Source organism: Uloborus diversus, chromosome 7, assembly GCF_026930045.1.
Source record: "Uloborus diversus isolate 005 chromosome 7, Udiv.v.3.1, whole genome shotgun sequence".
NCBI classification, from domain to species: domain Eukaryota; kingdom Metazoa; phylum Arthropoda; class Arachnida; order Araneae; family Uloboridae; genus Uloborus; species Uloborus diversus.
The window spans coordinates 149,675,710-149,694,290 of record NC_072737.1 but is presented as its reverse complement, the minus strand read 5'-3'; the positions used below and the strand labels follow the sequence as shown (position 1 = coordinate 149,694,290).

General features: G+C 33.1%; 1 protein-coding gene across 1 annotated transcript in view; it reads right to left on the bottom strand.

Annotated features, from left to right (window-relative positions):
- The window catches only part of LOC129226943 (pre-mRNA-splicing factor SLU7-like), a 42,357-nt gene extending 29,274 nt beyond the window's left edge, over positions 1-13,083 (bottom strand). The window contains exons 1-4 of the mRNA XM_054861572.1: positions 12,808-13,083; positions 12,097-12,244; positions 10,182-10,262; positions 7,741-7,905 (exon numbers count right to left, since the gene is read on the bottom strand). Coding sequence (XP_054717547.1) covers positions 7,741-7,905; positions 10,182-10,262; positions 12,097-12,244; positions 12,808-12,962 — 549 coding nt within the window. The 5' untranslated portion in view covers positions 12,963-13,083. The remainder of the gene's footprint in view (positions 1-7,740; positions 7,906-10,181; positions 10,263-12,096; positions 12,245-12,807) is intronic.
- Positions 13,084-18,581: the final 5,498 nt, after the last annotated feature.

Below are 18,581 nucleotides of genomic sequence, written 5' to 3'. Positions count from 1 at the left end.
TCTGCCAGTGCTCTTTACTCCTGGCAGGGCGTTATACAACGTGATGTCAATTTTAAAGTTATAAAACGCCTTTAGGCCTATTTTTGTGTATTACGGTAATGCCTTATATTCCTTGGAATCAGCATGTTCGTAAACTTAATGTTTCGTTGCATTATAGCGGCTAATATTTGTTTATTTTTCTAAATGTTTTTTTAAATATCAATGAAGATGTTGTTTGTCAACTTCAGAAATCTTAGCATTTTCCTTGAGGAAAAATGCTTCACGTGTTTTTCTTTTTCTCCAACTTCAGGCTGTGGACATTTTTTTTTTGCAAGTTCACTTCTACTAGCGGTGTAGTATGTCTAATTTCACTACATATAATGCTCACAGATATCGAGTGCGCAGCGTGGCTACCGAGTAAAAAGTGTTGGTGGATGCCTTGTTGAATGGCGCGCGTGTTTCATTGTGTTCGATTCTGAAACATCAGAGTAAGATAGGAATGCAGTCTTTACTTTGTTGAAAGCTTTTATTTCTACTCTCAAATTTATTAAAGAATGATAAATATCACTTGAAGTTGTTTTCAGCCATTTTTTCCTTTAAAAAATTACATATGATTTGCGGAAAAACTACTTAATTTGCATTTTTTTTCTCGCCAAATTCCTAAAAACGGACAAAAATTCCTGGATATACCCCTGCCCATATGCTCAAAAAATTGTCAAAAATTAAGTTATACTTCACTTTCTGATTAAATATTTCTGCAGACAAAAATAGACTAAAATGAGTAAAAGTTAGTCTTTGACTAAGACTTTTGAAATTTGGCTAACACTTTAAAAATTTGGCTATTTACTGGCGAACAATTGGAAATCCCTAGCGAGATCCCTGCATGTGTACAACAATTGCTTTTGCTATACATACAATTCATTTCTTATGTTAAAATAATTTATGAAGTCAAAATATTGTACAGATGGATACCAGGCCCAGTGCCTGTTGATAACCAACAATAAGCAATGGGCCTAGTTAGGCTGGTCCTAGTCAATTTATTAGAGCTGAATGAAGATCAATGACCCTCCTTAAGCTATCTACTTTGCTGATTACAGCCTCTATTGGTAAGCTGTTCCAAGTGCCGACAACCCAACAAAAGTAGTAATTTTGAACATTTGAGATAAAGGGGGGAAATTGGAAGTAGGGAGGTGAAAGCATAACAAACAGTACTTAAAATACGCCGCCAGCTCACTTATTCCATCCGAGGACTGCAGTTTCATGCTTTTTAGCACTCATCAGCCCGGAATAGGAATCACATGAGCTGGAGGCGAAAAATCTCTTAAGGGAGCCAAGAGAGCCAAACAAACTGGTAGGTAATGCAGAATTAGCAAACCAGATGAGCGAAGGAAACAATGGTGCGGTTCAACTCAAAGATTGATGGCAAAGCTAAGGTATTTTGTAGTAAATTACCACCCTAAAGCCAGGGCTAAGGCAGAAATACTTAAAATACACCGCCAGCTCAGTTATTCCATCCGAGGACTGCAGTTTCGTGCTTTTTCGCACTCATCAGCCCGGAATAGGAATCACATGAGCTGGAGGCGAAAATTCTCTTAAGGGAGCCAAGAGAGCCAAACAAACTGGTAGGTAATGCAGAATTAGCAAACCAGATGAGCGACCGCAACAATGGTGTGGTTCAACTCAAAGATTGATGGCAAAGCTAAGGTATTTTGTAGTAAGTTATTTCAAAAACTTACTTGTAGTAACTTACTACAACATAACAAACAGTACTAGATTTCCAGTGAATAACCGAAACACAATCATCCCTGTTACATACCTTAATTATCTTAGCAGACATAAAGAAAATGACGTACTTATAAATTCAATTTTATAAAATTGTATAAATCAACTTTATTTTTAAAATACAAACTTTGAGTTAAAATGTTAGGTGCTCAATCTGTTAAATTAAAATCAAAATTGTAAAATTAAATAAGTATAAATGTAATAAAACAAACAATTTTTGGTTATTAAAAATACTATAAAATAAGCTAATCTGATGTAGCACGTGTCAAATACCAAACCTCTTAATTTTCTAATTTCGAACTGTCAAAAATGTAAAAATATTTACAAGATGCAAAAGGGTTGAAATTTCAAACAAGGGAAGTAAATTTTCGCGAATTAAGTTCAATGTTGGCATGTTTCCCATAAAATAAATTCATTTATTTTTTACTAAAATTAAACATAAAATATGCTAATCTAAGGTAGCATATATGAAAATAACATCTGATTAGCCAAAATATTTAAATATTTGCAAGATGCAAAAAGACTGAAATTTCAAACACGAGAAACAAACAATTTTCCACAAAGTCTGAGTAAGTTCAATATTGGCATGTTTTCCATAAAATAAATTTAATTTTTTACTAAAATCAAACATAAAATATGCTAATCTGAGGTAGCATGTGCAAAACTAACATTCGATTAGCTAAAATATTTAAATATTTGCAGGATGCAAAAAGATTGAAATTTCAAAAACCAGATAAATTTTCCGCGAAATGTGGATAAGTTCAATGTTGGTTTCCAAATGGTTTCCAAAATAATTCGTTTTTTAGACATCGAAATTAAACAGAAAATAAACTAATATGAGGTACCATCATATATCAAAATAGCTTCCGATTGCCGATTGTAAAAAACGTTAAAAGTTTACAAGATACAAAATGGTTGAAATCTCAAACATGGAAGCAATTTTTCACAATGTTGCAAATCAAACGCATTTTCAGAAAATTGCGTTAGTGAAAAACTTTTTTAAAAGTTTTAAGCATAATCCGATGATTTTTTAAAGACTTTAAGCACTAAGAAACTTTTTCAAGGTTTTAAAACAATTTCATGGTTTTAAAACATTTTCATGGTTTTAAAACTTTTTCAAGGTTTTCAAGCACTTGAAAATTATTTTTTTCTTTCAAGCACTTTTCAAGGTTTTTCAAGGGCGTACCAATCCTGCTAAAATTGGAACAGAAAAAGAACAAAATCGAATTTTCGAAAAATCGCTTCGAGGTGCACACCCTCATGCTATGAACTAATTTTGTGCCAAATTTCATAAGAATCGGACAAACGGTCTAGGCGCTATGTGCGTCACAGAGATCCTGACAGAGAGAGATCCAGATTTCAGCTTTATTATTAGTATCTAGTGATACTAGGGCTCGACCGATGGCATTTTTTGGCCGATGGGCCGATGCTGATTGTTCAAAGATGGCCGATGGCCGATTGTTTTCCTCCAAATGGCCGATGGCCGATGCCGTTGGCCGATGGCAAAAAAAAATCTAACAGAAATAAATTGATAAGATTGTTAGGGATTTAAAGGATGATTGATTCATTTCACTTTACTTCCTTTCTACGAATAAGGAACTAATCACAAAAAAAAATCATATTTTGACCTAAATTTCTATTTTACGATCACCCAATTTAAACTTCACAAGTTTTTTCGGCACATCTGTACATGCATATGTACCTAACAACATATAGATGACCGAAATATCCATTTTGAACGCCTCCTTAATTAATTATCGCAAATTCTCTTGTGATGTCTTCATGCGCGTAAACTTGCGTCACTCAAAAACGTTATGAAATAGTAAGTTGAAAACTCATACGTACGTAGTATGATCTAAAAGTTCGAGGACAAATTGTATATAACCTTACCCTGAATAGTTCACAATACCGAAGTACATCTATCTACAAAATTGTCACCTTGAACGACTAGGCACTTCTGGCAACGTTCGTATAGCTTTTAGAAGCACTCCTGGAAGACATTTATCGCAACCTCCTGTAAGGTCTCTTGCGCTGCTGCTTTAACTTCATCGTGGGGAAGAAGGCGACTTTCATGTTGAGGATGCACGGTTCGATTGGTCAATACTCTGATATGACAAACAAATAACATGACGATTCGTCGGACTTTGCTCGGTGTGACTTTTATTTGTTCCGAGTAAAAAAAACATTTGCATGGACCTGACGCTTTCTTCCGTCAGGAGAAGACAAAACTGTATCACAGAAGGTAGCGAAAAATGGCTTGCAGGAGTGCTTCCAAAAGTTATATGAACACTGGCAGAAGTACATAGTCTCTCAAGGTGATCTTTTGATGGTGGATGTACTTCGGTAATGTTAACTATTCTGGGTAAGGTTTTATACAGCTTGTCCCCCGAACTTTTGGATCGTACTATGTACAATCTGTATAGGGTGTAGTTATGCTTCTCCTTTTTTGACTGCTGTATGATGGAAGACAAAGAACAAGAGCAAAAAAAAAAAAAAAAATAAATAAAGAAAGAAAAAAAATAAAGGAAGAAAAGCAAAGAGTGTTTAATAACCAATTGATTTGTTTTTTAATTGAACATATAACTAAGATTTCAGTAATATTATAATAATGTATGGATTTAGGCACACTAAACATAGTTAAAAAACATTAAATTATGTTGTTTAATCATTCCAAAAAAATTAAGAATAAAACTATGAAACCGTCAACAAATTACGCAATTAAAGTGTAAAGATTGCACAAGACATTTTTAGTCATCAAATTAAACAAAAAGGTAACAGATGAATTACAATATTCAATCATAATAGGAATATTTTTATATTTATTTAAAATTTATGAACGGAAAAGTTTGCACTTTTCATAAAAGCTATAACAGTGACATAAATTTTGCAAAAAACCAAATAGCCATGAAAAGAGCGAGGTTCTTAAAACGCATTCTCAATAAATAAACTCAATATTTACACCAATTTAAAAACTGAATATATATACTACTTGATCTGATGTTTGCACACGTAATATTGAACAATTTGATTGTTTAATCTCTTATGAAGCATTACAAACAAGTTCAAATTAAATTTTTCAATTTAACAATAATTTTCTAAAATTTAAAAAATTGCATGATAGAAAATGCTTGAAATTTTTCGTAACATATTATTAACAATATGATGGAAACGAAAATAACTTATTCATTGATTTTATATAAATACATAAAAATAGCTACTTACAACAGAAAAAAAATCGATCGCTATTAATGATGCAAAATAGATGGCGCATTACGAAATGTAGTAGATGAAACAAGTATAAGAAATATGCAAAAGGATATTTCTTGACCAAAATAAATAATCGCTAAATATTTAAAAAATGCTTGAGACGACGAGGGCGGGTTAGGGGGTCACCCTCCGACTTTGGAGTAACTCACAACATTAAACTTCGGCCTCATTTTTTTAGTACAGAACCGCTACCATCAACGTCTCGGAAGAGTTTCTGAATCTACTTCAGCACTTCCGAAGAAAAAATTCAAAAGTCCTTTTGAATTCCGAATTATGTCACCATTCAAAACGTCTTTAATCAATTTCTTACATTAATGCTCTAAATTCCTCCTAAACAATAGATAAAGTTTGAAAAAAATCTCTTATTTTATGAGTGGTGTTAGTCTTAAACAACTTAGAAGTACAACTAGAGTTTAATTTCAGAAATTGATGGATTTGGAGGAGGGGCACGCAAGTAATCTCGGAAATACAAAAAATGGTCGTAAAAAATAGAGTTCAAAATAATCATAAACATTGAGCAGAAAAACCTTTTTAAAACTTGCACATGAGTTTGTCTTGACCTGCAGTGGCGGATTTAAAATATAGCAAATGTTCCAACTGCGCGAGAGGCCCCATAACCGTAGGAGTTACAAAAATGCCTATGATAAATGTTTTACAACTTTTGTGATAGAGAAATAGGGCCCTAAAATGTATTTCGACGGCCTCAAACTTGTAACTCCGCCGAAGCGATACAGAAAAGATTGCGTTACTGTGATTCATATTACAAATATCGGAAAATTAAAAATTACTGTCGATTCAACGGAAATCTAACAAAATGAAACAAAACCGGTTTCGCCATCTCATATTTGTTTCCATGGTCTCCAATTCGGCAATATATCACTAAATGATCGTCAGTCTGAGACGCTATCTTAGTTTTGCATTGAAATAAGTAATTAATATCCACAAAAATGAGTAAATAGGCTTTTTAGAACACCCGATCGAATACAAAAAGGGAAGTGCACAACTGGAACGTACGCATACCCCACATGCGAAAATTTAGCCATCTACAGCTTACCATTTTTGAGTTATGACTTATGAGAGAAACTTACGTACATCCAGTCGCAAGAAACAACGCAACAATTAACTTGTTTGGTATCTGAATGCAGTATTAAAAACTCTTTCAGGGGTGACTAAAATAGAAATTCATACTGAAATTTAAGTAAACAATTTTATATGAAAACAGTAACTTCCTTTACTTTGTATTAAAAAGCAAAACAACAATTGTCCTTTTTTTTACAAAAACATCGGCCAATTCCATCGGCTTTTCCATGTTTTTTGAGGCCGATGGGCCGATGTTTCCTGCAAGTTAGCATCGGCCGCCGATGCCGATGGCTAAATTATTGAACCATCGGCGCCGATGCATCGGTCGAGTCCTAAGTGATACCCGCACGGCTTTGCCCGTAGTAGAAAAATCAAAAGGTCTTTTGGTTCGACTGTACATTTACAAATAATGTATGGTGAATTTTTTCGCCAGTTGGCTTGTACCCATCTTACGGTTCCACGTTATGATAATTTCGTATCTCGCCAATTGGCTTGTGCCCATGTTACGGTTCCACGTTATGATAATTTCGTAATTTACTCGTCCATCTTAAGATATTTTTTTCTTAAAATTGAAATAGAAAAAGAACCACATCGAATTCTAGAAAAATCGCTTCGAGGTGCACACCCCCATGCTACATACTAACTTTGTGCCAAATTTCATGAAAATCGGACTAACGGTTTAGGCGCTATGCGCGTCACAGACATCCTCCGGACAGAGACTTTCAGCTTTATTATTGGTAAAGAAGATCTTTATCATTTTTATTTAATACTTTGCTTTTTGAAAAAATTGGGTTTTATTTACGATGGAAAGAAAACTAATCACTGGAATAGAATATTTAACCAAAAATAAATAAATAAATGAAAAAGAGAAATCCAAGCAAAATTTGAAAAAGGTAGCTTTTTAAAGGGTTGTCCACAAATGATGTCATATTACGCTTTGAGAAGGGCGGTGGGTTCGTGAAATAGTGAGTTTGTGATAAGGGGACGGAGGGGGCAATAAAAAGTGTGGCATCACACATTTTTTCACTTTTTACAACAATATGTTATTGAAAAACAGTGCAACATGTGACAAGTGGTGGGGAAGGAGTATGGTAAAGTGTGATACTTTATGGCAAAGAGAGGAGGGGGCCAAATTTGTTGAAAAAGTGTGACATCATTTTATGGACAGCCCCAAGCACAAGGATTCATTAAATTAAGCCTTCGTAGAGCTTGAAATTCAATGTTTGGAAATCTGTCAGATTCTGAAATTCGGAAATTCAGATTACTATTATTATTATGATTATGTTATTTATTATTACTATTTCAATATACATTTACTCCCTCAATGATTACATACAAAAATGGAAAGGTGAAACTTTTACTAAGGTCTTCTTTTAAATTCTAAAGGCTACAGCTTTTCTACAACTAAAATAATTATTAATGCATAATGCATATCTTTGGTAGTTTAAGGGAAAACATGATAGATATTTTAATCAATTTTTGGTGCATAAAATTTTGACTCTACCACCAAAAATGCCAGTAGTGATTTTGCATTAATGTATAATAAAGTCACATAATTAGACACCGCTAAAAATAATAATAAGAAAAAAGAATATAAGAAAATATAGGTAAGAGATTCAATCATTAAGGTACCTCTTCCACTTTAGCAAATTCATCAACTATCGTTTGATAGTTAGCAGGATCATAACCATTCCAACGATCTCTTTTTCCATCATAGTCCAACATCAGTTTAGGTGGAAGGATTTCATCTGGTGCAAATGACTGCTGGGAAAATTTTGCACCTACTTTGCGAGGCCTCTAAAATTTATTAAATCTATAAATTTTTAAATAAACACAAAGAATAGTGAAATATCTGCATTATTTTCTGTGTTATACTACTAAAAACACTCAACACTGAGACAGCAAAATATTTTGCTATTTTATAATTAAATAACATACAGGCTTTTGCCATATTGAATTGAGAAACAGAATTCATATTAATATAACTTTTTCTCCTGACTCACTAAATGTTAAATTTACTGTTATAGTTGTCCTTAAAGTCAAAACAAAGTTTAGAGGCTTTATTTTTTAATAATTAAAACTGCAGTGTATTAGTTAAAAAAAATATAGAATGTAACTTTTTCCCTTAAGAATTTCAGGCAAGAAGGAAAGTCATGCAAAGGAGATAATATAGAACTGTTGGGCAGTTCCCAAAAGGTGGGAGCAGACACAGACCTCAACTTTGAAGCTCTAACAGCAAATATAATTTTTATTTTAATTCACTCAAATATTTTTGAGTAAAATTATAATACTGTGTAGAGGCAAGAATTGACATAAATTAGGTAAAAAATGCTCTTCAAATACCCTTTAAAAAATGTTTTCATTGCTAAAAGGCTAACATTCTAAACATTAACTGAGCAAATGTATCATCAAGATAAGATTTTTACTTTTGCAACATAAATCAGTTCTGATTGGAAAATCTACCCAAGGTAGCGCCAGCAAACCAGATAAGAAGGAAAGGTGGGGGAAAGGTATGGGCGACTAATGATAATGAACTGGCACCATTCCCCACACCATCTTCATTTGAAAAAGAATTATAAGATAGCAGGTGGTCAAATTAGCAATAAAAAAACTGCTTCATTGAAGTAAATACATTGTTTAAACGAGGTACACTTTCCAATATTTATTAATTAAAAAAAGAAATAGGGGAACTGAATCCTTACCCCAGGCAGGGCCCCCGAATCACATACTTCTTAAGGCACTCAAATATAGCCTAAAGTGATGTTTTAAATCTTTCAGTATCAAAAAATTTTCGGAAGAAAATTGCCGAACCCCCTTCTTCTGAGTTCACCATAAATGTCCTGAATTTAAGTTTTTAAGGCTTCAGTTTCTGAATTTTTTTTCTTTGAATAGTACCCCCTTTACCTATAAACATGACTTATGACCGCCTAAAAGTTTTAATACTTTAATTCAGAAACTTTTCGAAAGAAGCTTCCTACACCCCTCCCCCTTAAGTCATCCAAAGATAGCCCAAAACAAGGATCTTAAAATTTCAGAAACAGAAATATTTCGGGCTACGCGGCAGAATACCCTCACCCCGCTCTCATTGTATTTACTAAAGGCAGTGTAAGTTTGTGTTTAAGATTTATTTTTCTATTGAAAGAGTAACTCCCCTCCCCACATCGCCAAAGACAACCTAAAGTTTTAAGACCACAATTTCGAAAATGTTTCAAAAAAGAGACCCCTGATTCCCTAACTCAAAAATAACCAAAATAACATTTCAATACTTCAGCATGGAGAAATTTTCTGGTATGTGGACTCCCTTTGCTGTGGCATAAATATTTCATCTCGTAAGCAATCACTCTTGATTGCTGATTCAGTACATTTTAAGAGTGCACACAATTTTCATTTATGGGTGTAAAGTTTGCCGAAAAAAAACGAAAGGATGATCGAAAATATAAAGAAAAGAGGCTAAATTTTCAATTAGAGACAATAATTTCGAAAATTCCATACCTAAAAAAAGTCAAACAGCGCCAGTCTAAAAGCCACTCCCTCCAAAAACATGTTACAAACAAAACAAGCTCATGGCGGAACATCGAGAGAATGTCGATGTAAATTTGTGGTTATGGAACAGTCCAGTAATTAAAGCATATTTTTAAAACACTCAATTTTTCTTTTTTAAGTAAAAACTGAAAGAAAGTTATCGAATTTCTTTCCATTCCGACCTCCGTCTCGGAAATTTTGTCCAAGACGGAAGGTCTTGCACCCATGTTGTAAAACCACAATTTACAATAAAAGACGCAAATTGCAATTCAAAGTTACCTGCCTTCAAAAATTTTCTTCCTGCCTCAGTAAGAAAGTTTTTATTGGCATCATTGTTTTGCAATCTATTTGAATCAATAGAATTTGTAACACAATCACAGCTTTTAACCAAGAAATTAATCTGCTTAAAAATAAACTCCTTGAAACCTCCCCTTCCCCCTAAAAATTGAAATGGCACCTTCTGAGTCATGACCCTTTACCAGGCACCCCTGTATATATTAATTAATTTAAAGATATAATTTTTAATACAAATGTTCAGAATATTACATTACCTCTAAGCAGTCTTTCTTTTTATGTCCCATGGCTCCGCAATTTTCACATGCACCATCTCTATATTTAACACATATTGAACCCTGCAAAAAAAAAAAGTTGTAACACAAGCAAACATTTTATTTTTTTTTCAATTATCAAGTAATACAAAATTAAATTTGTCTTGTATTTACTTTTATATCCACATATTTGTGAAAACATTTTTTGCTCATATGTCGAGATGTAAAATTTCCCGAAATCTTGAGATAATGGGGAAAAAACATTTTCTAGGTTCTTTGGTGGAAAAATTGGATTTTAAGAATAAAAATTTGTTTTTTAATCATATTGTTTTAGAAAACAAAGGGGTTAATATTCAAAAATTTACGCATCCATTTTACTTAAACAAGCTCTGCATAAAATATTCACCAATCCAAAATTTGCCTTTCTTTTTCATAACTTCTAGCAGCTTTTCTCATTCAAAACACCAAAAAGTATCCAAATTTCTTAAATTTATAGTTTTAACTTTAGTTTCAGTCAAGAAGTGATTTTTATAAACTATCAAATCATTTTTTTTTTTTTCTTTTTAACACTATTCCCCTCTGGTAACCTTTAGCTTATCATATGCTGTGTTGTTGCCAATGGAGCTTTGCTTGGCGATTTTAGCGCAAAATGGCTTTCGTTACTATCATAACCAGTCATGTTTCTACTGTAATTTATGTATTGTTCAATGTGTAAAGTATTAATTATAAAACATACCAATGGATTAAAGAAGATAACATTATAGTAACCTTTTTTATTGAGGTTAGAAGACAGTGAATCATCAAAAATTATGAATAAACGGACAGAATTATCGGCGTCAAGATCGTAACACCATTTGGACATCCCACATGTATGTTTAAGAAAAATAATTTTTCTTCTAAGATACAGCATAAAAGCTTATGAAAACACTTTTAAACAATTAAAAATTGATTCTGAGGATCGATAAATACCTTTAAAATGAAAATATCATATACTTAGTTCTCAAATAATAGCATTGTAAAGATCGAAACTTTTGGACATGCATCAAATTTCAAACTTACTTTTTTCTAAAATCGTTTACAAAGTAAATAAAATGTCTTTACTTTTGTTATTTGTGTAAAATATTAACCAAAAATTATACAGTGTAAGATTAATACCTTTATTTTTTTTTTTTTTTTTTTTTTTTTTTGAAACGTATGGAAATAATTAAAAAAAAAATTTTTTTAATGGTACATTTGCTCAGTTAATGTTTTGGTATGTCCAAAATTGTGCCTTTTACAAAGAAAATATTTTTTTAAGGGCATTTGAAGAGCATTTTTTCCATAATTTATGTCAATTCTTGTCTCTATACAGTATTATAATTTAACTCAAAATTTTTTGAGTTAATTAAAATGAAAGTTATTTGGTGTTGAAGCTTCAAAGTTGAGGTCTGTGTTTGCTCCCACCTTTTGAGAACTGCCCAATACTAAATACCCAAGCTTGGCCTTCAATTTACAAGTTGAATTGCACCATGCTGAGGACACTCGCTGGAGAGATAAATTTACTTTATCTACCAGTTAGTTAACACTCTCAGGTTCAATCAGATGACATCTGCCTCTAGCTCGGTCAATCAATATTCTAGACTAATGAGTTCTAACAAGAACAAAACTGGAATCTCAGGATGTAAGAACTGGGCTCTCTGATATATTGTGTCTGTGTTATCTATCCTTCATTTAATTGTAGTTTCAAAGCTGAGTATTTTATCTTTAAGCTTTTTTTGGAGTTATATTTATATTTTTTGGAGTTATATTCTCACAAGTTACATTGTTTTTTAAATCTGCATTGAAAAATGCTGAAAAGAATTCTGCTGCTTAGCAGCCTATTAAATAAGAGTAAAAAATTAAAAAAAAGAAAGAAAATTTAAAAAATATATATCTATACCTTTAATCCCCGAACATATTCATCACTTATTTTACTGAATTCTGTCAGCTTATCGGGCTGTGGTCTCTGGTGTTTCAAAGTGGCAGTTTTGGCACCAAAATACCAGGGAGCAGTTGAAATGTACTGAGGCAAATGTGGGTTGATGTCTCTAAAAATGGAAAATGAGTAAATTAAATACTTGCAATTTTATTTGCAAATGAATCACAAGTTTGATATGCATTACATACTTCAAACCCATAGATCAAGACTTTTTTTATTTGAAGCAAAAACAAAAGTTACAGATCACATAACAATTCACCAACGTACCAGTGACGACACTTAATACAAATAAGAAAATAAGCTTTAAGAAAATCCTTACATTTCTCATTGTAGACATTTTTCCTGATTTCATACGTTTAGGAACGCAATTTCTTTATTAAAAAGACATCATTTTAATTAAAAGCCTCAGACAAAGAAGACAAGTTCTTTTCGAAGTGTATCCCTTATTTTAGACAGTACAAATAAAAAAAAATAAAATTCTTCTTTTAACCCATTTAAATAAGATAGACTTTGTCCAAAAAATTAATGTTTAACGGTTCTTCCACCATCTTTTTCCAGAATGAGAGCCCTTGCTGTCGTTCAGTTGCCTATTTTTATATTCAATAAAATCCTACATAATGATGCAAAGCAGTTAATGATAATCATATAAATACAAAAAAACAAATTACTAACTTTCCATCTTCGTCTACTGCAGCTGGAGCATTGCCTGCTTTTCGAGCTTCTTCCAGCTCTTTAGCTTTACGCCAATCCTCTCTACTGCGTTTCTTGGGTTCTTCAACATCACGATTTTTAATAATCTCTGACACGGGACGGCTGACAGAATTCATGTCTGAATATCTATCCTATTATATCTGAAGAAATATTAAGCAAATTTAAAGCGATTTAAGGGTCCATATTCACAATAAAAAAGCTTGTGTTTACGCAACAGCAACAAGGGCAACAAATAGAATTGCAACATTACACTACATTACACCTCTTGGCGTAGTATTAAGGCTAGAGAAATCGAAATGAAGGCCCTACTCTTCAACACACCAATGGGATACTTTCACGTGACGTCACAGCAGGTTTGTTTTGCATAAGACACGTGACTTTAGCATAGGACACGTGATCTATGCAGCTTTTGCTGCTTTGTTTTGGAAGCCATTGCTGACCACCCAGCTTCAGCTACTTGTCATCACCAGTGAAAAATTGGATAAAACTAGCATTTTATTAGTCTCGCCGTAATATTTGAAAGATTTTAGAACAATAGAAATACATGATCATTCTGAAAACTTCAGCAAAATTTTTTCGATGCATACGAAATGAATATGATTTGCAAAACCAATGAAAGGCTTGGAAGTTTGTAAAGAAAAGTTTGTTTTGAACCAGCATGTAAGTGAACTACGAACGGAAATAATGAAAAGTTATTTTTCCTGAGATTTTGCACCGTATTTTATTTATTTTTTAGAAGTAAATAGCGCATGAGGTTTCTTATTTACTCTATGTACAGTGTCTTTTTTATTGAGGATATTCTAAGCATTAAAGAGTCAGAATTTTGATTTTATGATGAAATGGACAACTAATAAACAAGTTGCCTATTTTTCTCTGCTGGTTTTGTCTTTCAAAGTCAACCAATTTTTCTGTTCTGTAACTGGAGTGTAATGAATGACATTAGGCAGTCACATTACAGTGACATTTGGTGATTATCCATCCCTCGGAAAGCAGAAATGTTTCTTTTATGACCATACAAAACAACTGAAAAAAACTTCACCCTTTCCCCTCTGAAATGCAGCGACGTCCCTTTCAATTTTTTTCTGGCTACGCCAATGTTACAAGGACTTTATTTCTTGACAGTCGAAAAATTCAAACTGCAGTGAATGATGATAGCAGATCATTATCATTATTCCGCAGACTGTTTTTTGCTAAGCAATTTTCAATCTGTTGCGAGAACCCTAAGTTTTCTTGAATTTAATGTGGCTTATGTTTAGGCGAGCCAGATTTTTGTACTGTTCAAACGGAACATCGAAAAACTCCCCCCACCCTTCAGCGTAGCAAGTATTCAAAAGGGTAGGGATTTGTCGTTCATGAACAAACGAGTCAAAAAGAACGAATCCTTAAAATGAAAGATCCGTTCGTTAACTAAAAAATGAACAACCATTCCTTTGAACGGTGAGCATTTGGAAAATTTTATTGATGCACTTGTGATAAAATCGCATTTTTAAAAAAATACTTTCATCTTCAATTTTTTAATGGGCAATCAATTTCAAATTTCCTTTTTCTCAATGCAGTACAATATCTTCTTTTCGAACCTTTTTACTTTCTGCGTTATTCATCATTTTTCTTTAACCATTGCAGTTAATTTTCTATTTTCCAATGTAGTTAAATTTACATTAAGCAATGTTTTGTGTAACTGATTTGGGCTACTAGCAAAATGTTTGGACATTCTACTTCTTGTACCAAGCACCTGCTAAAATCCTTCTCACACTTTCTGTCACCAAAGTTATTTCTAAAAATAATTTTTACCACTTTTCTATTGATCATTTTATCTTCTATAACATTCCTATCAGCTACATTCTATATTGATTTTAATTTATTTTTAACTTGCTTCGCGATTTTGAAGTCGCTTATTTTACATTCAATATCCAGGGATTTTTAATAAAGATTGTCTAATTAGTCCCCCATTTAAAAAAGAGTTGTCTTTTTTTCTTCTGTTCTCATCGGTAATGTGGAATAATTTTGAAATTCTCTAATATTTATGTGAGTACCTTTTTTTAAAATTAAGTTCTTCGGTACTCCGGCTGAGCTACCAATACATTTGTTGTTACTTTTTCGTTTCGGCAACTGAGAAATGACTTACAAAAAAAAAAAAAAAAAAACTATAATTGCTTTATACATCTAAACCTGAATAAAAATTTTTGATCAATTTTTCATAGGCATTTTTTATTACTTTAAAATAATTTTAGTTATTTTTTCTTTAAGAATATTACTGATCTAATGAAACCTTTCGAGTCTAAGTGAGTATGTTGTGCAGAGATCATCTGCAATTTTTTCAAATGTACGAAGTAGTTCAAATAAACGAGTTGAATGAACAATCCTCTGATGTGTGTGTGTGTGTGAACAGAAATTAAATAGAATGACATTGCCCACCCCTGTTTTTTTTTTAGAGTTTTAGAGGGACAATATCGGCCAATATTGCTATTGCAATCTTGAGCCATTATTGCATGCCGATCTAATGCCAATATTGGCGTTACGTTGGCTAAATAGTGGCTCACAATATTGGCTGAAGCACGGAGGGGATACATTTTGACAATATCGGCCAATATTGCTATTGCAATCTTGAGCCATTATTGCATGCCGATCTAAGGCCAATATTGGCGTTACGTTGGCTAAATAGTGGCTCACAATATTGGCTGAAGCACGGAGGGGATACATTTTGACAATATTGGCCAACATTGCAATCACACTCTTGAGCCATTATTGCATGCCGATTTTAAGCCAATATTGGTTAAATAGTGGCTTCCATTATTGTTATTGCTATATACACTGCTGTCTACACAAAATGCGACATCAAGAAGGTGCAGTCAGAATGATACAAAATTTTACACCTGATGGCAACATTGATTACAAAATAAAAATAAAATGAACATTTATCACTGAAAAATCCCAAATGAATGGAGGTTTAAGTACCCTGTTGAATCAACTCTAGCTTGAATGTACAACACTATACAGTCGAACATTGAGGTATACTAGTCTCATATGATGTAATACGTCAATTCCTATCAGTTAATGTAAAGCACTACTAATTCAATCAAACTCATAGATGGTTCAATTTACCGCCAAGTCATTCCAGATATGCTCAATTTGTGACAAATCATGACATCACGCAGGTCAGAAAAGGTGATAATGTGGGAGAGGAACCCCCCCCCCTCCCGTGTGTGACGGTGCATTGGCTTATTGAACACGAGTCTCAACACATGACAAAAATATACCATTAGGTTGTGATAGTGCAGCAAGTCAATGTTAGAGGTGATCCTGTCCCACACACAATATAGCACCCCTTAGCATCACTACAGCTGTCGATGTGGTGTGCTCCTAAAAAGCAGGCTTTATTAGGGTCGCATACACTTGGAGTAGGTTCGAGTTCAAATCGATTTGCTAGCAACCGAATGGTTCCTGATTGCTCTCATAGCGATGAATCCAGATCGAATTTCGCAAAAATAACAATTTTTTAAGGTTATGGAGAACACGTTGTGAACTACCAAATAATGCTTTGGCTTTTCAGCGGCATACCCCACCCACAGCTGGGATGCCTTTATGGGTTGCAATCATGTACAAAACATAGTCACTTCTAATATTGATCCACAGCACTACGACAGGTCACCCTGCGGTCCCCATGACACCAATTTGCATTAATATCATTATTCAGTCACATGTGTTGGCACTCATGGCGGGGCAACCAGGAAGACACTGCTTGATCACACACAGCAAGGGTGTGAGGGGACTTCCTTTTCCACTTTCTATGTCCAGTGCGTCACCCTGCTTTGTCACAAATTGAGCATATCTGGGATCACTTGAGATGGTAAATTGCGTAGGCTATGAGCTTGATGGAATTAGGTGCACATTTCTAGTACCTGTGTAGTAGGATATCCTACAAGACTGATATGCTTCAATGTTTGACTGTATTACCTCGTACATTCACGCAATAGGTAGCTCGACAGGAGACTTAAACCTCCATTCATTTGGGATTTTTCCAGTAATAAATGATCAATTTGTTCTCATTTTGTAATCACTTTCTGATAGTAAGGTTGCCATCACGTGTATAAAATTTCATTTCACTCTGACTACTATCCTTCTTGGTGTTGCATTTCGTGTGGCCAGCAGTGTAGCTAGCTGTTACAGTTTAACCAGGACTGAAATTGTTAGGATTCCAACAATTTCAACGAAAGGGAAGAAGGAATTAAAAGTCGCTTTCCTGGAAGCTTCGACCACGTAAACACTGAAGATGACTGCCGCAGATGCAGTTGAAACGTTTGTGGTAACAACACTCAGACCACAGCAGAACAGCCCAAAATCTCACAACATCATCAATTTAATACATACTAAAAGTGCCTAGTTATTAAATGTTGGTCAGAAAAAAAGAGAATTTCTCATGACTGTGCACCAATTAATGTATATTTTATTTTTGACTCATATAACTGTAAAAGTAGCTAACAGAAGAAAAATGAAACAGTCAATGCTAACTCCATAAAAATTGATGAAAATGTAAAATGAAATATAATAAAAAGAAAACTTAATTTTAATTCTACATATTGTAATAATAACATAAGAAAATAAAGAGTGATTTGAGGAAGCATTTACTATTTTAAAGACTTTAATTTGTGCTAATTGAAAATATCGGATATTTCCGAATTCTGCTCAAAACTTACTAACATTGCTAAATATTAGTTACAAAAGTTCCTGAGCAGAATTCAGATTAGAGTTAATTCTCCCTCGACGAACAAATAGAAAATTTGTACACATTTGGTTTCATTGCAATTCTACGGTTGCACAGAAAGTAAATGTAATTGAAGTACAGTGCAAAAGTTGCTCAAAATCATTGCTTGATCATTTTCATTGTCATTCAAATTAATAATAAACTTTTAAATTTGAAATAACAGATTAGTAAAGTTATTTTGTAATATTGAACAATTAATGGTAGGAATTTTTATTCCTATTTAAAAAAAATTAAATATGAATATCATTTTTAAGTACCTTTTTCTTTGACCCGGATAGTTCAGAAATAGCAACTTAATTTTGCAAGAATTAACTCCTTCAGTAAAATGTTTGACCATGTTTATGTAAATAAAGTAAGTAGATCTTTAAAATTTCTTTATCAAATACTCCAGCACATGTCTAATATTTTCACATAAACAAAAAGTATTCAATAATGAACTAACAATTATTGTCAAAGAAAAATAATAAGATCTATTTCACAAAATTGGCATTCATTATAATAAATGTGGAAACAAACTACACTCAAACCTAGTTTTGTGTGGTAGATAGGGACTGCATAAAAAAATTCACTCAAAACTTCACTATTAGCTACAAAAAAATGCTTTCGTAACACAGTCTCACTTGAAAATAATCCAAAACTTACGAAACAACTGTAGGAATTTCTTCTTTAAACAAATTCAAGACACTTTTCACTTCAGAGTTCCCCGTACCTACCACTTTTTGTGGCTTAACCAGTTAGATGGGAGCCTGAAGACAGCTCTGCTTTTGCAACTACTTTGAATCTCGCCAACCATTTAAATCCGCTTTTAAAATATACATCAGAGAACGATTCATCACTTAAAAATACTACCGAGCACTTGTTTTATAGACAAGTTAGTCAATTGAGTCACAATTTGATTGAAATTTTCATGTACCACAAAGAAAAAGGATCCCACAGAAACAGGTTTGAGTGTACTGCAAATAAAGTTGTTAAG